The sequence below is a fragment of the Malurus melanocephalus genome, unplaced genomic scaffold (genome assembly GCF_030028575.1).
Source record: "Malurus melanocephalus ecotype Western Australia unplaced genomic scaffold, MMel_1.1 scaffold_179, whole genome shotgun sequence".
NCBI classification, from domain to species: Eukaryota; Metazoa; Chordata; class Aves; order Passeriformes; family Maluridae; genus Malurus; species Malurus melanocephalus.
In genome coordinates this window covers 171,601-196,893 of record NW_026623411.1, presented here as the reverse complement: position 1 = coordinate 196,893, position 25,293 = coordinate 171,601, and the positions used below count along the sequence as shown (strand labels likewise).

Below are 25,293 nucleotides of genomic sequence, written 5' to 3'. Positions count from 1 at the left end.
TGCCATACTGGGAAGCAGGGTGAGGCAGTATTCAGGCTTAAAAGACACATCTGCAAGCACTGAAGCAAGTGCAAGGTCAAAATCAAATCAGTGGTTCAGGATCAGCAAGGTACCCGGACTGGCTAAGACAGGTCTCAAGGATGGAAGCCTGAGCTTCAAGGCAGCTCCCCAGGAAAGAGCAGGAGGCCCCCGTGAGGCTTCCCATAGTCCCTTCTCACACRGCTCTGGCCCCAGCACGCTGATCCAAGGCTACAGCCGCACCATATCCGAGCTGCAATGGAGGATGGGCAACCAAACCCCGAAGAGAGGGGAAGAGGCTGCAGAGCCTCTTGGTGCACTCAAAGCCCKGACAACAACATGCTTATTTCCAGATTTTCATCCAGTCCAGAAGGTACCAGTCTCTTAAAAGTAATCTTTTTAGAGACAAGGCACAGCTGTTCAGGGCTGGGATGTTTACTGCAGCCCAGYAAAGTCTGCAAAGCCATATGCTGTTTGATCCTCTGCTCCCTGGCTATTTACCAAGTCAGTGTCCAGAGGGGCAGCAGTCTGAGCTGTGCCAGAATGGCTGACAAACACCAGCCCTTCTGCTGGCCCACGAGGGGCCCTGAAAGCATCATAATTATATGAGCTTACATTCTGCAGTACTTACTGATCCATCGTACCCTAGTGATCATTGCAGTGGTTCATCTACACTTTTGGGTCTGAACTGCTGACATTTTGATAAGCAGCCATTCAGACTTCACAAGAGCATCATTGTGCCACATATAAATGCCCCCATCCTGACAACCACAGTGCCTTGCTGAGTGTCCTGACAGAATGATGTGATCTGTTTGACTGACATAATGCCCGTGTGAACTGTACCTTTAAGATGCCCGTGGCATTACATTTAGTGATTTGCAGGAGGAAGTGGGGAGTGTGGTCAAACTGAAGAGCTCCAGATGAGGACAGTCAGGTGACAAAATTACTTAGAGCAGCCTGACAAAAATCTTAGCCTTGGCCTTAGTGGAAATAAGCTCTCCTTACAAGACCACCTCAACTACAGCCTGTGGCTATAGGTAGTGGTATTATGTCCAAGACTTCATAATCCTTTATCATTTCCATGTTGGATACGTACTTGCCCTTTGTTTTTCCTTTATCCTGCTCCTTTCCAAACCTCTCTCCTTCCTCTCCCCCACGAAAAATATCTTTAGTTCTGTAATTTTCCCTTCTTCTCTTTAGTCTGTGAAAAGTCAATTCCTTCTTCAGTTGCCATAACAGATGACAACCACTTGATTGCCATAAGACACGACAGGTCAGCCTTGGTTCCACATTTTKGTATACACACATATCTCAGCTTGARTATAATGAATTCGTTAGAGCAGATGCCTGCAGACCTTTAAGAAGGACAGGACCTATATTTTCTTTATATAGATGGTGTTTAGTGCCATGACGTGCAACAGCTAGCCCTATGCTGACTTAATTGTCTGGGGTTTTCAATGAAGATTTAAGTAAGGAAAAGCCTCCATGTCTTAAACTAACATAAGGCAATGCATAAAGTCTGTACTTCTCATTATCTTCTCCTAGGTCATACTCCATCCCTTACTAATTGGCTCTGTGGGCACCCCATTTTGAGTTACAATGTTTACAACCTTTTCCTGATAATCTAAGGTGCAGACAGGTCAGACTCCGAATGCAAGGTGTTTTTATTCCCATTTCTTTTGTGTAATAAGTTCGGAACTGGCAGTACACTTCCACCYATCTGTTAGTGGCTGTGTCTGCTACTGTTGCAACACAGGTGTGACTTTGAAACCAACATTTCACTGGAACTTTTCTGCTTCATGGCATTCCTCATCACTAATTTGAGAGTTTCGTTAGTACAGACATACAGTAGGTCTGTTTCAAGGCTCTTAGGTTAGTTAGTTCTCCTTGAAATTATTCCTTTGGAAACTCATGTTCACCTGAAGCCTTGTCATGGTATGGGACCTCTGAAAATCCATTTTCCCAATTAATAATACTCACGCTGTTATTTTTTTTGTTGTTGTTTAATGACCGCTGCAAGGATTAAAACTTTGCTATTGTTGTATTCATTGTTTCCTCCATTTGTGTCAAGTTTTTAATAATTATCAACCTAAAGACATATGTGCTTCTTAAAAAGAGCAGCCACACAGGACACCATATACCTGGAGTATATATAACCTATAGACACAGAAGAAATACCAAGAATGAGCAGTACAGAGTGTTGCGTGTAAATATCCTGAGTGATTTGTAGTCAGTATAACAAAGAGAGGTCTTCAGGTAGATGAAAATAACCAAATCAAAGCCCAAAAAACCAACAAAACCACCTACCAAACAAACCCAAATTTAAAGCTTTGACTTGAAGATGCTGCATAAAACTGAAACACGCMAAGGAAGAGAATGATACATGAAGAAAAGTCCATCTTTAATAGACTTAGTAGGTAAATAAGTTTTGAAACCTCAGCGCAGTAAAAATGTATTAACATTGATGGGTTATGGAAGTAGCTGGACAAGAATCACTAATGCAAATTGTCAGTGTTTTCTGCAGAGCAGCTGACCTCACCTGCAGAGCACCAAGGCCTTGACAGGCATTTTCTTAACTCCTCATCTGCTCATGTTCACCTTCACCTTCTGGCCTTTTCTCTGAATGCTGGAACAGAGTAAACAGGAGGTCARTGCTCCCACCTCACCCATCACTGGCACCCGAGGTCCCTGGGCACTTGGAACAGTAATAATGAGATAATACTATTCTGTTAAAGTATAATTGCCTTTAAAAAGGAAGATAAAAAAAAAACCTCAAAATGTTCATGTCAGTGCCCAGCATTTTAGGGCAAATCACWACAGAAAAAAGGTCAAACAACGAACCACCAAACATAAAAGAAACACAGGAAAAACCTTCCTGTCATATAAAATCATTAATGTCGGAAAAGACCATTAACATTGGGCCCAACCATTAACTGAGCAGTGCCAAGTCTACCACTAAACCATGTCCTTGAGTACCACACTGCAGCTTTTCCAAACGCTTGGTGAAAGACAGGGATTCCACTACTTCCCTGAGCAGCCTATTCCAATGTTTCACCTTTTCTGTGAAGAAATTTTTCCTGATATCCCATCTAAATCTCCTGTGGCACAACCTGAGGCCGTTTCCGGGCCATTTCCACGCGCTCTACCATTTGTTACTTGGGAGAAGAGGCCTACGCCCCCCGGCTAYGAGCTCCTTTCAGGGAATTGTAGAGAGTGAAAAGGTCCCTCCTGATCCTCCTCCTCTCCAGGCTAAACAACCCCAGCTCCCCCAGCTGCTCCTCCTGTGACCTGTGCTCCAGATCCTTCCAAAAAACCCTCCTCATCCCTCACACCCGCACCAGGGCACGGAGGAGAGCCTTTCCAGCATAACGCTACTATCAATAATATTATTCACAGACGAAACGCGTTTAAAACAATCCGTTCCCGACACCACACGGCGGCAGGCCCCGAACCACAAGAGCGCTGCCGCCCSGCGCTGCCCTYACTYCTTCCCTTGCCCGCCATGGCGGCCGCAGCTTCCAGGCAGCCGCCGGTCGCGGGCTTTGTTCGTCCCTGCCTGCGCCGCCTCCGCCCCTTCCTTCCTCCTTCCTTCCCTTCTCTCCCCTCCCTCCCCCCTTCCCTCCCTCCCCCTGGCCGGCCCGAGCTCCCGGAGAGGCCCGCGGGGCGGGGGAAAGAGCGGGCCCCTTGTCCCTGCTCCCGCTGCGAGCGAGTGCCGGGGGTCGCCGCAGTGCCCGCCGGCCCCGAGTGCTGCGGGCGAGCGGCGGGGGAGGCGCCATGGCCGACCGGGCGCGGGCGGCGCTCTCCGAGGCGGGCTGGTAAGTGGGGCCGAGCTCGGCCGCGCCGCCGCCTTCGCCTCCGGGGTGACTCCGAGCGGCGGAGCGGGGTGGGCAGTGCCCCGTGTTTGGCTGCGGTGCCGGGGAGCGTCCCCTCCCGAGCACCGCTCGGAGCCCGTGGGCCGCGGGCAGGGGTTTGTGCCGTCCCCCGGTGCGCTCGGGGCCTGGCGCTGGCTCGCCCTGGGGAGCAGCTCCCGGCCCGTCCCGGYGCTGCTGCGGGAAGGGCCGGTACCYCATCCTGGGGCTGTCCCCGAGCCCTCCCGGGATCGGCGGCCTCCCGCCTCCCCTCCTGCCCACCTGCCCCGGGGCTGGCCGAGCCTGGAGGCCTGGCGGCTGCCCGTACCGCTGGGGTCGGTAATTGCACTGTGCGCCCCTTCAGTAAGGAAGCCAAGATGAAAAAAGTGAAGGTAGGGTAAGTCAGGCACACATGAAGCTTGAACTCAGGTAGCTGTGTTTTATACTTGGTCCCAATCGCTGGGCACACAGTATACATTTTGGAACGATGTGTTTCAACGAGTTGCACTTTTCAAATATCTACAGCAAACGCGTATTTGCTAGTCTAGAAGTGGGTTTGCACTGTAAGAAGTTTTTGTTTTGGTTTGTTTGTTTTGTTTACTGGTTGAAGTAGTTTGCTTACTAGTCAACACTGACTTTTTTCCTTAACTGCTTGGAAATCTTTCACTAAACCTAAAGTTCAGTGCTAACTGCTAAAGCACAGAGCAACATACTTTGGATGTAATTGAGATAAGCTGCTCGTATTAGATGAAGTTATTTCCAGTGGCGTTTTGGGGATATTTCTGTTTTACTGTATAAGTTAGTGGTCTTCCTGGTTTGTGGTTTCATGTACCTCTAAAATGGAAAATATTAAAGTGGGTTATTTAGAATAAAACAGGACAATTCACTTGGAAGGGACCTACAACAATCATCTAGTCCTATTGCTTGACCACCCCAGGCCTGACCAAATCTTGGTGTGTTATAAGGGCACTGGCCAAGTGCCTCTTAAACATTTGACTGGCATTGACCACATGTCTAGGAAACCTCTTCCAGTGTTTGACCATGCTCTTGGCAATTAAATTCTTCCTTCTATCCAGTTTGAACCCTCCCTGACACACCTTTGATCCATCCTATTGCTGGATCCCAAGTAGAAGAGATCAACACCTCCCTCTCCACTTCCCCRCGCCCCCAGGAGGCTGTAGAGAGCAATGAGGTTGCCCCTCAGCTTCCTATTCCCCARTCTAGACAGGCCGAACTTCTCAGCTGTTTCTCACGGGACATGCCATCAGCTTTCTTGCCCTCCTCTGGACTTATTTAAGGACCTTCACGTAGTTTTCCTGTTGTGTGCACAGTAGTCCAGGTAAGGCCACACCAGTGCTGAATACAGAGGGATCATCATCTTGAACCGGATGGTGATGCTGTGTTTGTTAGCCCAGCTTTTGCAGTGCTTTGTGGTAATAGTAACCAAACAACAATTAAGTGTCCTTGTGTCTGCTTCTTGGATAAGTGTATCAAGCTTCAAAAATACTTAAAAAATGTTCTCAGTGTTTCTAGAGTGCACAATCCTGTGGTTCCTGGCTATTGCTGAATTGAAATAATTGTAACTGTCTCTGCTACTTTTTATAACATCAGCTTATTTAACTGGAATTTTGACTTGAAACTCACCACTTTTCTCTCGTACACTTATTCCTCTCTCAAAATACAAAAGTTTTCCATAAAAGTGGTTTTATTTTCATCATTTGCTTTAATTACTTTCTGTTGCCTATTCAAAATTTTATCACAGTTTCAGGTCTTAGTTTACTGCCTTTTCAGCTGAACGAGTGCCATTGGTAAATGTCTTTCAGGTTTTTGCAGTACAAATGTGAGGTGCCTCTGAAACAATCTGTTCCTCTGCAGAGTTTGTTGCCCTCCTTGGGGGTGTAGACTCTTGAATGGTTKTAAACACTTGTAATTCTTGCAGTCCTGTAGGGTGGGAGCCAGAGGCTGAAAGTTGATTGGGCAAGTAATGGGCTGATTATCAGGTCCACTGGAATTATGCCTTGACCTAGTTGCACTGGGAATAGTATGAAAGCAGGAGAAATTAATGCATATACTTTTGAGGAATGTGAGGTGGARTGGAACAAGAAATAATGATTTGGAAATCTTAGCTTGTGTTCACTTAAAAATAATAGTAACCTAAGCATCCATGCTTTTGACTGCTTTGCTGCTGCTCTTATGCATATGACTTTTCTCATATTATTAGATCTTAGAGTTATTTAAYGCATCTGTGAGTGAACCTTCAATGGTGTTTAATGTAGTATATGTCTGACTATACTGGTGATTATATAATGTTTTGTACCAAACTGGTTGTTACTGTTGCTGTCACCTGATGTCAGAATGATAAGTTTTCTAGTACAAAACCAAAATTGAGTTTWTATGTTAAAATCTGTCCCCACTTAAACTGCAGAAGCACTGCATGGTGTGTCAAGTAAAGAAAAAAGTTGTTCTTGCTTAGTTGAGTATCTGCTAGCTTGTAAAATACYKCCTGTACTGATGGCTTTTACAATAAGTTTCTAAAATTTTACAAGGTTGGAAGAGTTAACATAGACACTTGTTTATAGCTATTTCTGCAACTAGTGTTTACATTTTATGATTCTGAATTCTGAAAATATTTTTCAAGTAAACCTTTTATACAGTGTAGTTAATACAGAACAGTCATTGTATACCTATTCCCCTCCCCCAACTAGGTATTGTCAGAGTAATCTGTTATAAAATTGTCTGGAAATTTGTAATATTTGCCTTCAGCATATCAATTACTTTTTTTGTCAGTTTCTGAAGGGCAAAGTAGCCCTACCTAAATGTAACAGAGGTAGGTAAAGCTGAGACTTTTTTTTTTTTTGGTGATACGGGTGTTTTATTAAAATGAATAAATGGCTCCTGTAGTTAGTGTGCAGAATTGTAGTTTTTCTGAAGACAGACCCCTGCAGCTCTCATTGAAAGCCCACATTTTTTGATGCTAGTTCTTTTTGTTATGCACTACACTGTTCCTTGGAATGAGATATTGGCCCCAACTAGGGGACAGATAAGGTGTTTGTATTACATGTCAGTGAAAAAGATATTCTGTCTTGGAACAGAAGTTCTGTATTAACTTTTTATTTAGTTATCAAACATGAGGAGGAAGACCAAATGGCAGAATTGCTTTTTTGTACTGTTACAGTTACATTAATGAATTTCAGAACCAGTTTTCCAGTGTTCTCATTAAAATRTGGATCTTAATGGAGGATGACTTAGTGAATCTGGTTTTATTACTAGAAGTGAAGACAAGATGGACTGCAGAATACATACCCTTATGTTATCAATGAGTTGCAAAGCACTTCTCACTGGCTTGCAACAGAATTTTTTGGTTGGTTGAGTTCTTTTGTGGTTTTTTTTTTTTTCTCCTTTTTTTTTTTCTGGAAGTCTCATGAGTGGCATTTCATAAGAGAATATGACAAGCCAAGGCCTCTTCAGTGTTCCTATATATTTGGAGTTTTTGGGAGTTTATTACGTGGAAATGCCAAGATATGGTCAAAAATAAACAATATGCCACGGCCTACAGCAGATTTAGCCCATGGTTCACAGATCTTGGGTCTTGAAAAGAGAAAACTAAAGTGGATTAACTTGGTGAAGTTTATGTAATCTGCAGGTAGGACATAAAATGGAAGCAGATCTCTTACTCACCAAATCCTACACAATTATTGCACACTGCATGCTGCAACTCTAGAATTGGAAAGCACTTACCTAAGTCAGTAGCAGATTGATTTAAAAGTGGATAAAATTTTTGACTAAGGACCTCAACCAAAGCTTATTTGCCAAAGACAGATGGTTATCCTGTGGATTAGTACAGTTGGTTAAAAGATGAGAAACTAGATAGATAAATGAGTGGTTCATGTTGGAATAATGTTAGCAGTAGGTTTCTACTGGGATTTAGAGGTTTATTATATTAAAAAATATTAAGCAACATCAGTACAGTGGCACTAKAGCAATTTGTTGATCTGTGAGGATTGGTAAAATCTAAACTAATTGGATATTTGCAGCAAACTCTTCTGAAGCCATTGTCCAGTTCTTTCACATACAGCTGTAGTTCAGTTCTGGTGAATGCTAAATGATGCTCTTTCGGGGGAAATAATGCAAACCCATACACAGTGATAAGCTCTAAATTTGCTCTTGTTACTTACTCAGAGAAGGGCAATGGTCAGACAGCTATTGGGAATTCTTCACAAAGAATTAAATCATTGTTAGGACATTATGTTTATTAGTCGTGTGTCCAAATCATTAACGGTGTGCATTAATGTAATCATCCCGGTGCAGCAAGGGTTTCATAGACAGTGAGAAAGTGGATGAGAGGTGTGGAAGACACTCTGTGCTGGGAAGATGAAGATCTTTATTCTGAAAAACAGAACAGTAGTAGGAGAGATGATAGAGATCTATAAAATCCATAGATCRTACAGAAATGATGAATAGAAGGCAAGAGTAGCTGTTTTTCTGAGGACAAGAATTAGGCCACATGGTGAATTAAACTTGCTACCTGAAGAAAATTAAAACAGCTTGTCAAGCAATGTGTAATTAAATTGTGGAACTTATTTGCTGCATGATATTGTGGAGCAGAAAAAATACAAGTGAGTTAAGACTGTAATTAGGCAATGCCAGGTAGGGATAGATGCACTGAATACTGAACTCTGCAGTGAAGTTGGAGTACCAGCTCTAAAATGGCTGATAGCAAGGAATTACTCCAGACACTTAAGTCTAGATATTTGTTGTGGTTTGCATTCTTGACCTGGATCATCTGCCTCTGGCCACCCTTGACAAAAATGGAGCTGTACTAGATAGACCTACTCTGCGTAAGTTAAAACACCATTTATGTTCGTATTTTTATATTGTTAGGTAAGTGTCTTCACACCATAGTTCTGCTGAAGAAAGGATTTTCTCCTCTTGATTGGAGATGAGGGAAGAGGGAGTGAGGATTTAGAAAGAAATGAACCGGACTGTTGGAAACAGGATAGAGAAAAAAAGGAAAGCAAGTGTGACAGTCTGTTATGCACTCTGTCTCAGCTGTGAGTTTCACTGCCTTGCTGCAGCTCACCCTCCTGGTTTTCATTAGCTGTTGGGAGAGATACTCCCTGCATCTTTTTATGTGAAATCTCAAATCGATTTATGCATCATCTTTGGACACACAGATTTTACCTGCTGGTTTCTCTACTAGGAAGCTCTAGCACTAATATGTCCTTGATTTATAGAATTGTTGCAACTTAAAGTGTAGTTGTTGCTACTGTGAAACCTTTACTCAACAAAAGAAAAACAAAGGGAAAGAAAAAAGCTTGCTCTACTTGCAACACATTTAATGTTAAAAGTGCTTTGAAGTGAGGCAGACTTTTCTTTTACGCCCACCTTTTCAGTGGCCTTACTTTTCTTGGTCTASTGTGTCTCAGATTGATTCTTTCCAATCAGTGAGTTCTCTGGGAGTGTGTAAGTTTTCCATAGCTAGTCTCCTTTTTGGAGTCCTTGAATTTTGRATGTACTGAGTCTTGTTTCAGAAGTTATTTACTTAGCATTGTGATTCTTAGGCTTTGCCTTCTTTATGGGATGCAAATGCTTCATTAGGACAAGCATTATGCAGTGGGTTTGACTCAGTGACAAACTAGCTTCCCTCTTTCTACCTGTTTTTATGGTGGTTCTCTTTGGAGAACTCATATTAAACACTTCACATTATCTCCTGTCTGCTGGTTTTGTAACACTTTCTGTCAATTTCTCTGTTGTTAAACTAATTGATATGATCACATAAGCAAAGGTAATGGGGTGGAGCTTGTTACACAATTGAGATTTGCTGTTCTGGGCTGATTACTTCTTCTCTCAGAGAAATTTTGTTCCTCAGTGTAGTATAAGCAAAATATGTAAAAATGGGATTTTGGTAGGGATTTGAGGGAAGGATAGAATAGCAGCATGCTTGATTGTTATTTGCCTTTTCCAACAAACCCAAATGAACTTCCCAGTAGAAGGGTGAATTAATAAAAGCAGCAGTGTGTTTAAGAAGTCTGTATTTTTCTGGAGGTYAGTATAGTACAATTTGAGCAAAATTAGGTTTTTTCAAACTTGTATGTTCTTGGTAATTTGAATTATTACTCAGAAAGCCTGTGTCATCTAGAAGGTGGAGATTTGAGGCATTTAGGGTAGATCTCTCATATAAATGAACAAGGTCTCAGGAGAAAGACCTTTGCAAAAATTTTGCATTCTGAAATCATGTTWTAAGACTCTTGAGACAGATGCTTTTTTCTCCCTTCAATTTCTGTGTGCTCACACTCCCCAGACCCTGAGTACTTGAGCAGCAAGCTGGTGGGAGGGTAGCTGGTGATTATGTAGTAGGGTGCTGTTATCATGCATACTGATAACAAGTGAAAACCATTAGGATTTTCCATGTGTATGCTTTATGTATTACTGCTGTTTAAAATACTGCTTTATGTAAATAATACATGTAGGAGCACGTAGAAGTAAGAAGCTGTCCTGAAGTTTTACTTAGATAGAATTACACTTGGAAACACTGAATATTAAATATCCTATACACTGGGGTTTCTTTTTTTTTTTTGTGATTGTCATGGGAATACAATTTAAATAAATTTAAGACTGATTCTCCAAGCTGTGCATATTGTTCATACTTTCAGGAATAATGCATTTGCTACTTCTTCAGAGCAAAAGGAGCATATTTAATTTTAGTAAGAGTAATTCTAATAGAGCTGGCAGGAAGGAGGAAAGGCTCTCTGGGGGATGAATAGTATGTGAATGTTTCTAATCACATTTTATGTACTTAGTGTAATGCATAGTCATGAGGTGTCAGAATTTAGGAGGACTGGACAGCTCTAGGACTGAAGTACAACCTTTGAGCTTCTTTGCACAGTTAAGAAAGAAGAGAGTGGATTAAATAATCTTTGTACCACTGGTAGGTAATTGAAGGATGATGGGCGTTCTTGTATTGGCATCATTTTTCACACTTCGCTTTGGGAAATGTAGCCTAGGTTTTGGAAATGGGAGTGCAGGCATTAACTGACATCAAGCGAAGATTTACTGCAGAACAGATTACTGAACTTGCTTCTTTGTGAGGGAGTGCTGTCTGAGGGCTGTGGTCAAAACTGCCTTTTTCTTTCCTGTTGTTTGTCTCCTAGTGCTCCAGGAACAGCTTGAGCTTCTAGTGCTGTGTCATATCTGAAAAAAAGCTGTTGAAGAAAGCCAGAGGAGAAAAAGCCATGTGTGTTCAGACAGCTTCAAGATACTCTCAGTGGTGTGGCAGCTGTGTCTTTGGCATGGCCCCAGCCTTAGAATATTTTTGTTCAATTTAATGCTTTAGGGTGGCTGCCAGCATTTTCTTGGGAAAATGTGAGTGAGAGCGTTCACAGCTTGTATCTGAGAAAAAAAMCCAAGAATTTTGTTACATGAACAAAGAAAACCCTCCACAGTGTTGTGACTTTTGTGTGTCAAATTGCTGTGGCCTGCTGGCCTGTTATGAATCATGGAGTAGCAAATCTCAAGGAGCAGAAAGCTTGCAAGAGCACTTGTCCAGCAGTCTCTGACTGCAGGGGCTGTTTCTAGCATCTGCTGTTTTACAGCAGTGCTTCTTGCTGGAAGCTTATCTTATCAAACTTTGGAGTTAGTGAGGTTATCTTGGGCAAATCTCTGTGTGTTACCTGGAAAAGTTTGATATTTTTGCATCACAGCTATTACTGCTAGATAACAGTGTGGCTGTGTTATCATTAAATTTCTTCTGTTAAATAGTTGTTAGAGACTCGTGTTCTCTTGTTTTTTCCAGTCTGCTGAAGTTTCACTGTGTTATATTCTTTTACTGTTGTAAAATACAATATGTTGTTACCTCAGTGTTCAGATATTTACAGATGCAAATCAGGATACAGCATTAAAACACAGACTAGAAATGTATATTATCGAGTACCCTTACCAAGGGCTTTGATAATATTATTCTCCTATTTAATGAGGATACAAAATCACTTAGATCTGGTGTTGATGACAGTGTACTGAATGGCTAAAATATGTCTTTCAACAGCCGGATCATCTTGTTTCATGGTATTGCTTGTTCGAACTATAGAAATGGAAATTACCATTTATTATGGAAGCACATTTCCACTTACTTCTTTTGGTTGATGTTGCCATAATTACTGTTAGGTTCATTATACAGTGGGAGTAGGGGAGGTTTTAAAAGTCATCAGGGTAGTCAAGTTTACTCAGAGCTTCCAAATACATACTTTTGTAACTGTGATACAGTTGGAATTGTAATGCTAATGAATATTACATTTTTCAAATTCTTAGCATACTTTGTGTTACGTAGTGGAAAGTACTAGTGAGTATGAAGTTTTCCATGTAGCTGTTATTTGGAGAAGAGYGTAAGGGGGGAAACATCAGTAAAGAAACTGAAGCGAAGGTGGGTGATTTTCAAGGGTCTGATTCTGACTGTGCAGAGTAGTGATTTCTGAATGAGGCACACTTTGTGTTGAAGTAATGAGSTGCTAAGGAATGCTGAGAGGATCCTTACATAAAAATATGATCCATCAAGCTGTTTTTCATTGAAAACAGAATGTATAATGAGCATGGTCATGGTTCTTGGTTTAAAAAACTTACTCAAATTTGTTTCTTTAAATTCAAGTGTAAGGAACAAATCACAGTCATCTGTGTAGTACTCAAGTAGGTATTGTTAGATTAGGGTTGCAGTTCAGCTAGTTTTAGAAATATTCTGGAGTTCTGTCTTTTGGCAAATACTTGCCAAATACCTCTGCAACTTTTCACTTGAGTGTTATCTACAATTTTTCATACAAAAAAATATGAGATTTATTTGTAACTATGAAAATCAGAGTAAGTGAAGAAGTGGATGCATTATTGTTTATATCTAATATTTAAAGATAAACAGGTTTGGGTTTGTGTAATAGTCATTCTCAAATATGTAGCATAAATAATTTCAATCAGTTTTTGTGTCATTAAATAGTAAATAACGGGTTTTGATAATTTTTTTTCTTAATGGCCAAAGTAATCTCTGAGTTTGGTCTGAAAAATTTCTTGCATACATTTCATAATTTTATTTTGAAGAATTGTCTAAAATGGAGAAAATTGCTGTGGAGTAAGCAAATGAGGAAACAAGAATTTGAAGGTGTTTTTATGCCTAAGGTGTTCTGTTAAAGTTAAGTTTGTAATCCACCATGTTATCAGCCTTGATCAGATAACTATTGCAGAAATTTGCAGAAAATTGGTGCTCATTTATGATTTCTGATGCTTAGGCAAAAAGATTCTCTATTCATGGTTTTGAGATGAAAAAGATTTCGTTGGACAATGATGTTGTGAGGGTGTGTGTGTAATTTTCTGTAGGTTTGGAAATGGGGAGGAGAAAGAAAGAGACTGTCTTTCTGAACATTTCAGTAGTCTCTGTTCTGTTTTCTTAATTTGCATTTTAGTTCCTAACTAAACTGCGTTACCCTATGATAGTAACATGATGAAATGAAAAATTTAGTCTAGGAGAATGATTGTTGTTACGCTTTGGCTGGTGTCATATTTTCTTCATGCTGTTGCACTAGGGGTGAACTGAGTACTTTGTAACTAAGTMAGTCTACTTTCAAATGTGTTCAAGTATTTTTCTCTGTTCAGAGTAACTGCTGTTGGCCAGTGTTTTTTGATGCTTAAATTAAAAATGTAATTTGTATCTTTTAGTAATAGTAACTGATTCCACCTTCTTCCTCACCAAACATTCACCCCCCCCCATTTACTGGCAGAAAATAATCTTCTGTCAAATGAAACATTTTTGTGACTGACTTGGGAAGGAAAGTAACTAAGAGGTTTAATTAAAGGATCATTCAAAAAAGGCAGGGAGAATAAAGATGGAATGTTGTTCTCTGGTTGCACATAATTTTGCTGGGAGGTTAGAATCTCTTGAGTGTTAGAGCCCTTAATTTAAATCCTTCCTCTTCCTGAGCATGCAATGCCAAAACACTAAATTGAAAGTATTAATTAAATCAAAGAATATGAAAATAAATCTTAGTAGTTAGCTACTTCAGCACCTGATTTTTACCTATTACTTCAAAGAACTTTAAGTAAACAGTATGAAAAGGGTCATCATTTGGTGTCTTACCATGGCAGGTTTTTTTGCACTTTATTTGTAGCATTAGTAGTGAAGGGCTCAGTGAAGATTTTCTCTTGTGCAAAGTTGTCTTGCCRTTTTTACTAGCTTTGAGAAAAAAAGTTTTCTCCATTATAACTCTGCAGGTGTAACTACAAGAATTTTAGTGAAAGAATACTACCAGTTAGGAAAAGTGTGCTCCTGGTTGTATGTTTGTTCTGCTTAACTTGGTTTTGCAGTAGTTTGGATGATCACCTTCACCTTTTTTACAGACCTGTACTTAAATTTAGGATGAGAATACTGTTGGTAACATGCTGATGTTTTAGTTGTTACCAAGCATGTTTGTATTGTCAAGGACTTTTCAGCTTCTCACTCCACCCCACCAGCAAGGAGGCTGGTGGTCACAAGGAGCTGGGATGGGACACAGCTGGGACAGCTGACCCCAGTTTTCCCAAGGGATATTCCATACCATCTGGCATGATGGTCAGTGTATATACTAGGGGGAAAGCTGACCAGGGACTGCTGCTTGGGAACTGGCTGGGCCTTGGCCAATGAGTGCTGAGCAATTAATTGTGCAACACTTGTTATGTATATACTAATTCATTATGATAATACATTTTATTATTTTATTTTATTTTTGTGTCCTGTTAATCAATCTTTATCCCAACCTTCAAATTTTACTTTTTTCTTCACAACATTTTTCCCCACTCCACTAGGGATGAGGGAATGAGTGGCTGTGTGGTGTTTAGCTGCGTACTGGTTAAACCATGACAGTCCTTTTTTGGTACCCAGTATGGGACATAAAGGTTTGAAATAGTGGAAATTGTGACTGGAGCATCTTAAAACAAATTCATTGTAATTGTAGAGTCATAGAATGTCTTGGGTTTGAAGGGACCTTAATGATTACCTAGTTCCATCCAACCCCCTTACAATGGACAGGGACGCATTCCACTGGACTGGATTGCTTGAAACAGCACCCAGCCTGTCCTCGAAGACTTCCACAGCTTCTCTTAGTAATCTGTTCCAGTGCCTCCCCACAATAAAAAATTCTTTCTAATATTCCATCTTCATCTACCCTCTTTTAGTTWACAGTATTGATGTGTATGTTCAGAGTTGTGTTGTAAATCGACAGTACTTTCTTTAAATGTCTAAGTGTATACATGTGTATGCTCTATAAGTAGCAATACTTGCTGTATGTGTTCCGTGTTGTGCTGTTTATCACCTCTGGGGGCTGGGTTGAGTTTTTCATGGTATTGAACTTGTCGCGCTGGCTCATGATAACACTGTGCTTGTGAGGCTGCTGTGGTGCGTGTKCTCTGCGCTGCTGGCATCTCCGAGCTTCGGGAGCCATCTACGGGAACCTGCAATAATTGCACTGTGCRCCTTTTCTCAAACCGTCTTGTCTGCGTGGGAGACTATCTTTCCCCTCTCCTCCAAGCTAATTACAGTAGCTCTGGAGAGCTTTTAGTATCCTCGGCATATTCAAACCTGCATGTTTCTGTTGCTATGTCTCCTGAATGTGTTTCAGGTCTTGTTCAGGGYGAAACAACTATTTAAGAATGCTACACAGAGATTTGCCCCAGGGCCCAGGGTGTGTGGGATAGTACAGCCAAGTGGCTGGTACAGTGGTCACCTCTAAATTTTGCAATTTCACCCCTGAACGAATGTGGGGAGTGTGTGAGTGGCTGTGTGATGTTTACCTACCTGCTGGATTAAACCACAACACTGATGAACTGCAACTTGGATAAAATCACTGGAAGCCCTTTGGAATGCCATATAGATACAGTAGTATTTTTTTAATTTAAGGAATATATGAACCTCTGTAGCTGTAGAATTTTTCAAATTAATCATAAACTTTGTGTGTGTTCTTTTACATTGCAAGAGTGCATGCCTTCATGCTGCTTACTTTTGAGTGATACTTTGTAAATATGCTGTAAATCTAGTGTTAAAGGTCTATAGAAATTACTATTTTAGCACAAAGTAGGATAAAAATGACACCTTTGCAGGGTTGGAAATAACTGCTCTGTATCCAGAAAAATTTTCTGCGCTGAGGTAAAATTATGCAATAGTAGTACTAGRCATGTGTATGTTTTAAGCATTGATGACCACAGTTGTAAAAGAAATTACTGTCTGCCTGGCATTTCATTTTTGATGTACTTCATTGTTTCAGTAGTGATTGTCATCTTTCGTCCTTGACTTCTGAACAGATTGTAAATTCTTTTTTTGTTTGTGCCAATTTTGATATGTAGGAGGGAGGTATGTGCCTTAGGTGTCTTGAAAAGCTAAGTTTTTTTAGTTAGAGCACTTGAATCGATTCTCTAAGAGCAGTACCCACTACAGCAACTATTCTTGACATGTTTGTATTGGTGATAAAATTATATTTTAAATGTTTCAAATAAAACTGAAGGTATTTGCTTAGCATCTTGCTTTTTGAGTCAGGAAACATTGGGCATATTAAGCTTCTACTATGTCAGAAATTGATATGAAGTGTCTTGAAGCAGAAGTAGCCCAGGTCTTTAATGCTGGTATGGAAGACATGCTTTAAAAACAAAATACCAATAGTGTTTCCAAGTTTCATTTTATGGTTTTATTGTTCACTGCTGCGTTTGTGTGGTAATGAAGTAAGATTTTACAGCTTGAATTGAGAAATATTAATAGCCTTCTTCATGAGCACAATTGATAAGCTAAATATGATCAAAATGATCAAATTTATACTTGGTCTACTAAAGATAGAACCTTCTGTTATTTATGTCAGAGTATTGTGTTACACATTCCAGTCTCAGTCAGCCAACTTTTAAGTATCCTTGCTGGGGAAAAAAATATAGAAAAAATCCCTTTGAGAAACTATTTTTGGAAATGAATTCTTATAAATATGCCAGGTTTTGCCTATTTTGCTTAATATATAATTTAAAAAAAAATGTACTTTGCCAGATTCTGAAGAGGCCATCCTAGTCCCAGCCCTTGCTCAGAGCAGGGCTAACTCAAACCAGGTCGCCTTGTTGAAGGTCTTGTAGTTAACCTTTGAATATCTCCAAGGTGTCTTGCTCTAGTGCTTAGCTGTGGGAATTTTTTTGTCTCTCTTTTGTCCATTTGAGATTTCCCATGTTTCCTTGTGTTTCTTGCACTTTCTTATTTTACTTCACTGTGCTCAGAATTGTCTTTGTCTCCTTAAGCAATATTCAGATGGTGGGGCAGGGCAATAACTTCCTTCTTGGGTTTGTTCTCTTTTGAGRTGAACAATGATGCTCTCAGTGTCTCCTCCTATGAACATGGGTTGCAGCTCCCAAATSATCTCAGTGTCCTGTCTTCAGTTTGTGGGTGTTCTCTCATAATGGGGATCCCTGAAACTGGACATAATACTTTAGACATGGCTTTRTGCTGTGAGGAAAGAAATAATGACAGTTTTTGATTGCTGACTACAGTCTTGCTGTTGCAGCTCAGTATGTCCTTAGACTTTACCATAGTGTGGGGACACTGGTTTGTGTTTGAATTGTTCTACACCATGAACCCACAGAGCTGTTTGCTGTTCATCTGCTTGCCAGCCTCAGTGGGCAGGAGGAGTAGAATATCTTGGCTCTTGTTGAGCCTGTGATGTTACTTTTGGCCAAGGAATTGCTATGGTGGTACATCTTGCATTGTTCAATTTTTACTAGCATGGCATCCTCTACATTCTCCCCCTCCCCACCCAAAGGAAAAAAACCTTTCTGTTTTTTTTCAGAAAAACTAGTTCTGTTACTTTTTTTGATGAAAAGTTATGTATCTCTCTTAAACTGTAGTGTAGTCATGTTAATAAAATTTTGACATGCTTATGCCAGCACAAGCTATACTGATGTGTAGCRAAAAAAATGAAATGTATTAATTCATTATAGAACATTACATAGAAAGTAAATACTTTATAAGAACCATTACTAAAATGATTTTTTTTTGGTCTGACAGCTACCTAAACTTCTGATTTCTTTAATTTAACTGAAGTGTGTAGAGACCAGCAAAAAGAGCTCTTCATTTTAAGTGGAAGTGGTATTTTGAGTTGATTTTGCAACAGGTCCAAGAAGCTTAAATCATTCTGTCATGCACATCTTTCCTTGTCTAATCCCAACAGGGGATGGTCTTGTGCTGTCCTTTCTGTGTCGATCAAAGTTTCTGTCCCAGAACTGTCTCTAATCAAGTGAATAACTCATGTTTGAGAGAAGCCTGAGAGTGTGACAAATATGCAGAGATGATGTCTCAGAATGTTACCCCTGCATTTAGTTGTTGGGTTCTTTTCAGCCATTTCCTCAGCTAGATGTTTTCTTTCTAGTAAACTTTTGATGCACTTCTTTTGCATGGATCTATGAAGTTGCTTCTTGAACCTATGTAAAATTTTAGCAGCCACAGAATAGTGAATAATAATTTCCTATGCTGTATGAAGCACACTTTTCATATGTTTGCTCAATTTCCCACCTGCTAACTTAGAGACTGTGAGTAGCCAATCCCTTCTTATCTCCATAATATCACTTGCAAGCATATGGATATGGTAAATACTGTCTTTGGTATTTTTTGTGGTGAAGAAACCTTGTCTTTCAGTTTTCAAAGGAAAGGTGTTCTGTATTTTTGATCTGCTTTGTTGCTATCAAGTAGCAGACAGGARGAAGAGTTTAGGAAAAGAGGATAACAGGAAGAAAGGAAGAATAAGGGAGATGTATGATCTCGGTCATTATGGAGGAGAGTACCATGTGATTGAGAAAACGTGGTGTGATGCAGCTATGGTATTAKTCAACCTCCTACCACTCAAAAATAAGAGGTTAATTAACAGCTTATTATTGTGTGTTAAATTACATTAAAGTTTGAAATCTGCAAGTGTGTGGCCTTTGCATGGTGCCTTTTAGCCCATTATGTACTTGTGATTTTGGGTAGAAGACTTGAGTGYGAGAGTGCCAACAGCCATTTGCAGCTACAAGAGGTAGGACTTGGCTTGCACAGTTCTGTGAGAATTGGTGACTGGATGTGGGTCTGTTCCTATGCAGAATGAAAAAGTTTAGCTTTATCATGTCATCTTTCTCTTTTGAAAATGATCTACCTGTTTTACTGCTTGGCAGATGGAGGGTGTCTTCAGTTCCTRCTTCTCAGCTGAGAGGTGTTATTGCTTGAGCTGTCTTCTTTCTGCTGGTTCTTGTTTGCCTACCTGCCTTCATTGTATAATGTGAATTATACTTTTCTACAGGATTCAGGTGTATATTTCACTGTGTACTTTTTTTAATACTGCTTACTAAATATTGTGGCACAGATTTGATTTAATTATTTCTTAATCATAATATTAGAGCATAAACTTTATAACTCATGTATTGAAGAAAGTCCAGTTTTGACTCATAGCATCATATGATTACTTGGCTCCACTGATGAAATTAAAAACAAGTTGAAAATAATCTTTTCAGAGCTGTGGAAATCTGAAAGAGGTTGTCTTCAGGCTCCTAAAAGTAATAATTGTGAACTTTGCTGTGGCAGTGCCCTTGGTGCTCCCCAGTGCCTGTGTACTATTGTGCCTTCATTTCTTTCATGTGKCCTGTCCTACCCCAGAACACATTTGGCTTCCTTTCACGTCCCTCTGCATTTGGCAAGCACCAGCCTGTGTTATGGCTGGTTTGGAGCTAGGCGAGTGCTTCAATTGACCAGTTGATTGCTGCTGCTGGAGATGGATGACAGCCAAGTTCTGTTTCCTTTTTCCACAATGCAATTGCTAATTTGTATGTCTTGCTTCTACCAGGAGCTGATTTTTCTGCAAAACTTAGGGGAAACTTAGGTGTCTTTGAGACCTCTGTTTCTTTGTCAAATTTGGCTAAAATTGGCTTGCGTGATTAGAATTCATGGCTGCTAGACAGACTGCATAATATATAATCATTGTTTTCTAAGAGAAATTGAACTGCATTTAAAAAAAAAAATTGGATTTGGTCACTAAAATGAAGTGACCAAAACAAAAATGAGGAAACTAGACTTCATGTGAAATGGTTTATGCATTTCATCTGTGAAGTATTTGCTTTTTCCAAGCACTGAATACAAAAGGAGGGAAGAGAAATTTGGCAAAAATGTCTGTCTCTGCCTTATGCTCATTAGTTCAGCAGCTGGAGTGTTTCAGTCTAGGTAAAATGGATACCAGCTCAGGCCCTGGGGATTTGAAACGTGTATTCTGCCTCCTGTGCTTTGTGAATCTGTAATACACACTGTTGTGAATAGTCATTCTTCTTTGATGYCATTCTCTATTTTATATATAATCAAACTTTCTTCAAACTTGCCTCAGGATCTCAGGCAAATTACCCCTTAGGCCTAGTGAGTCAGTCTGAGGCTTTATTTGGGTTTTTTTATCGCCTTGTGTGTATTTTAGTATTTAGACCAAATTCAACAGAAGACAGTGGCAAAGGCTCAGATACCTAGCACTGAAATTGTGGAGAGATGCTATGTTTATGCAGTGCTGTAAGATGAATTCTAATTTTTCTGTGTGATGTTATTTGCTGTACAATTATCCAGTGCAGTTATTCTTTGCTAGGATAACATGCARCTGTGGTAAAATATTTTTTAATATCTTCTTGCTTTCAGAAGCAGAAGCTAAGCTCTTCATTCAAGACAGGTTGAAAGTGACTATTTCTTGAAATATTGAGAGAGATAAAATTTAAGCAGGATTTTATCGTAATTTGTCCAAAACAAAAATGGCTGAGAGGGATGATGTTCTCTTACAGTTTATTTTATTGAACTTATATGATTATTGGTAGATAATTGTCCTGCAGGAGAGGGTAATTTTTGAGGGGGACTGTCRCTTCAGTTGAACTTACCTTAATTTATTCAAAATAAAGAAGATGATGGCCCTGAGCATTGTTTTAAAAATTTTACATTTTCCTCACTCTTATGTTGAGGCACCATAACTTGTCCTAACTTCAAATTAGTTGTATTCTCCCTGGAAATCAGAAAGCAGGAGTTGTGAATTTAACTTCTCTATTTATTCTGATGCATTAGTTTTGCTCTCTAACCCTTCCCTGAACTGTCAGAGATCAAGAGGTGGTGTGYACTAAGGTGTTTAGCTCTTAATACTTTAGAAGGAAGTAGACTGGAATTTAACTGTCTGTAAAACTTGTAAGGAAAACAGAACTTKAAGTAGCTGGCAGGGGTGGATGTGTCTTAATGAAGGATGGCAGAATTGCAGGTAATTAGGACTTTCAGTTAATCAGCAGTAGACTGAATAGATAATAAGAATGTGAGTCTCCTCTCACAATGTTTTCACATGTGCTAATATATTAGTTCCAGTCAAATAGTCCTAAAGTAAAAAGAGAAAAGCATTTAAAAAAAAGCTGGTGGTTATCTGACAAAATGGCTGTCATACTGGTTACCTGTTCACGACAATAAAGACATGCCTCCTGTTGCTCCATTTTTTCTGCATATCSTTTCTGAATACTGCTGAAAGAACATCACAGTGCAGAAAACTGAATGGTCTCAGTTGAAGTAATATTAAAAAAAATATGAGACAAGTTTACTTATTTTGTCATTTTCTTTTACCTTTGTTCTTCACCTTTTTTTTGATTCTTTTACTGTATTTGATCTGTGTCCTKTGCATTTCTTTGTACTGAAGTTTGCAGTTTTCAATTGTAATAAGAGTTTAAATAGATGTTTTTGGTCAAGAGAAAGCTGCACTGTGTAAATGCTGCTCATGGCTGGAGGTGAATATATCAAGCTTTACTGCCTGTAGAACACCCCTCTATACCCCAAGGCTTGCTCACAAATTAGCCCATCTCATCTCACTGATAAAATAGGTGGAGCTATGAATACATTTGTACTTATTGTTATATAAATTTTGATGATATATTGTCATTTGCCTATAGAAGGTAGACCTGGAATTGATTCAGACCCATTAAAATTTTCAGAATTAGGAGTAGAATGTATGAATTTAATTCATGTAAGAGTACTTGGATGTGTACTATTGTACAATTTATTGTGAAGTGGGACTCTTCACAGTAAATTTTGTGATTGTAGTTGTTAGCATAGAGATCAGGAATTACATCTACCCATTAACCAAACTTCAGAGGTGATACAGGTATATGTGCAGTTAGGCAAAAGGCATAGCAAAAGGCTGATGAAGAACTAGGTGGTGCCTGGTTCAGGAAGAAGTCTGTGAGTAAAGAGGGAGTTCTCTGATCAAATTTGTATGGGCAAAGCAACTTCATGAGATCAGCACTGTGAGTCATATGGCTATTTGACCAGTCTGCATGAAAGCCAAATTTTCTGTTGTCAAACGATTAACTTAACAGAGTAATAGTCTTGCAAAAGTTAGGGAGTGACTTGATCTTTGAAAGAGTTATGAGCAATATCAAAGAAAAGGGAGTGAATCCTGTTTGTGGAGAGGCGTGTGAAAATGCTCTCATTAGTAGCATATTATATTTTTAAATTTTATTTTTGAGCAGTGTCTAGATCCATAAATCGGTGAAGACTAAATAGTTGGCCATAAAGGATAAGCATAGGCAGCAAGACAGAAGCCCTTACTGAGTTGCTTAGGTAGGCATTCACAGTTTGTCAGTGGAATATAGACAGTGGGCAGTGGGATGTCTTGTATTGAATCTCTTTGTAAATTGTATCGACAGTGTTTTCCTGTGTTCAGGGTGAATTAAAGAGCTCTTGTGTATAAAAATATCTCTGAGGCTTAAAGATCATGAGGAAATTTTGTAGCATGCATATCCAACCAACTTCRTGTCATTCATAAATTAGTTGAATAGTGTGGGTCAGAGGGGACCTTTAAAGGACATCTAATCCAGCCCCTYTGCCATGGGCAGGGACATCTTCAGCTAGGTCAGGTTGCTCATAGCCTCATTCAACCCGAYCTTGAGTGTTTCCAGGAATGGGGCATCCACCAACCTTTTTGAGCAACCTGTTCCAGTGTTTCCTCACCCTCATTTAAAAAAAAGTCTTCCTTATATTTAGTTGTAGTCCTACTCTCTTTTAATTTAAAGCCATTACCCCTTATTGTATCACTGCTGTCTTTTAAGCAGGCTCTGCTTAAAAGTTTGTCCCCATCCTTTTTATAAGCCCCTTTACATATTGAAAGGCTGCATTAAGGTTGCCCTGGAACCTTCTACTTGCTGAACAATCCCACTCTCTCAGCCTTTCCTCACAGGAGAGGTGTTCATCCCTCTGATCTTTTTTGTGACCCTCCTCTGGACTTCCTCCAACAGGTCCAYGTCTTTTCAGTGCTGGGGACCCCAGAGCTGGATGCAGCCCTCCATGTGGGGTCTCATCAAAGCAGAATAGAGGGATGCAATCACCTCCTTCAACCTGCTGATCCTTCTWCATTTGATGCAGCTTGGGATACCACTGACATTTTGGGCTGTGAGCACATTCTTCCAATTCACGTCCATCTTTTCATCCAGTAGCACCCCCAAGTCCTTCTTAGCAGGGCTGCTSTCAATGCCTTCATCCCCCAGCCTGTGCTGRTAACTGGGGGTTGCCCCRACCCAGGTGCAGGACCATCCACTAGGTTTTGTGGAACCTCCTGAGGTTCCCATGGGCTCAGTTCTTGAGCTTGTCCCTCTGGATGGAATCCTGTCTCTCAGGTGTGTCAACTACTCTGCTTAGTTTGGTGTTGCCAGAACAGAAAAATGGCAAAACAGATGCCAAGGTTCTTTGTCTGGGCACATTTATGAAGTGCTCTTTGCCTGCTTCCCTCTGTAACAATTCACTGATCTCAAATCTCAAATAAAAAAAGATCAAAAATCTCCTCATTTTTGGGCAGTGACTGAGGAAAGATTGTTTTTTCCATCAGMTTGAGAAGGCTGAGGAGTGAATGACTAGGAATTCTGACTAGGAATGAAAACAGAGCAATGTAAAAAGCTGGAGTCAAGATTTTCAGAAGTATGGGTTGCACATTCAGTGCACRTCTCTAAATTCTTATCAAAATGATAATGACTTGGTCCAAAAAACTGTAGGTGTTGCACCCAGAGTTAATGCTTGTCTTTTTGATGCTTTTAAACTAAAACCTAACTGTTCTTAATTCCATTTTATGAAAGGAGGGTAATATCATCTGACCTTATGGAAGCCCATGAAGGCATGTTTAATTATTTCATATTGTTCACTTGGATTCTATGATCACAATATCCTTACAACAGTAGCAAAAAAGAAAAAAGTCTTAATGGTGGCACAATGTATTTAGTGTGGATTGCAAATAGTATCTATTGAAGATCAGAGTTACRGTATATTATGATATTGCCTATGCCTGAAGTGGTGTGAGTAAATACACATAAAAATACTGTTTATGCAACTTGTCTGACATAAAATGTTTGTATTTTCTCTCTCTTCTGGAATTGTCTTTCTGTGTCTTTAATGCAATTTTTGTGTGGTAATACACAGGTTTTGAAAACAACATGTAGTTTTTTAATATAACCTATCAGATAAATTACTAAGAGCTTTATTTTTCTATTCCTGAATTTTCTATCTACATGTGAAACTCTAGTTATAAAACCAACTTCAAAAATCTGCTAGAGGTGGTGCAAGATGGAAGAATTTTTTGTGGTGTTCATAGGATGAAACAGTAGAAATTGTAAGAGTCTGCCTTATTGCTCCTGTGAACTGTCTGCATACCGTTTGTGGCAGGTTTGAGTTACAAARTAGAAGTTTATGGGGGTGTCTGTTCAGTGGAAAAATTACTAGYAATTTTTTTTGAAAGCAGAAACCCGAATTAGCAGACTTGCAAAGTTTTACAGTTATGTTCATTATTCACTTGTCAGGTGTTTCTGTCTTTAATGTTGAGGGAGTCATTTACTTTCTGGTGTAAAAATATTCTAGACTAGGCTATGCAAGCAGTTTATGGCTGTAGCCATGCTGTTGACTGTGAGAGTTGTGGTCCTGCATGTGCTTGGAGATGTTGACTCTCAGAAGGACATGATTCAGTCACCCCAACTTACATTGTCTTCCTTCTGGAGGGATTTCTGGAATCTGTGGCAGCCACTGGTGTTTTAGGTATAAAGGGAATTCAGTGCTGGAAGTAGCATCTGATATCATCCAGATCAATTTGTGTCATGTCCCTGAGTCAAGAAGTTCAGACATGGGTGAAGTGTAGTAAAATGATTGGTTAACTTCTTGGAGAAGTCCTCTACAAGACTTAACTGTAGTAGCTGTTTCTGTCCTCCTGTTAGAGGAAAGAGTAGGAAGGACAAATTTAGTTCTTCCTAAGAAGGACTTTGGCATTCAGGAAACTCGGGGATTTCTTAGGATTCTTAGAAGAGTTTGATTATGGATATATATGTTTTTATTTGCTATTTATAAGGGCAGAATTTTGTTTTCCCTAGTGTTATGGTTCTCTCAGTTTTGCAGAAGCTTTATCTT

The 25,293-nt window shown here is 39.8% G+C and overlaps 1 protein-coding gene across 1 annotated transcript in view; it reads left to right on the top strand.

Moving 5' to 3' along the window:
* Positions 1 to 3,593: 3,593 nt before the first annotated feature.
* Positions 3,594 to 25,293, top strand: part of TDRD3 (tudor domain containing 3) — a 94,065-nt gene continuing 72,365 nt past the window's right edge. Inside the window, exon 1 of the mRNA XM_057372833.1 lies at positions 3,594 to 3,833. Within this exon, the coding sequence (XP_057228816.1) occupies positions 3,793 to 3,833 (41 nt within the window). The 5' untranslated portion in view covers positions 3,594 to 3,792. The remainder of the gene's footprint in view (positions 3,834 to 25,293) is intronic.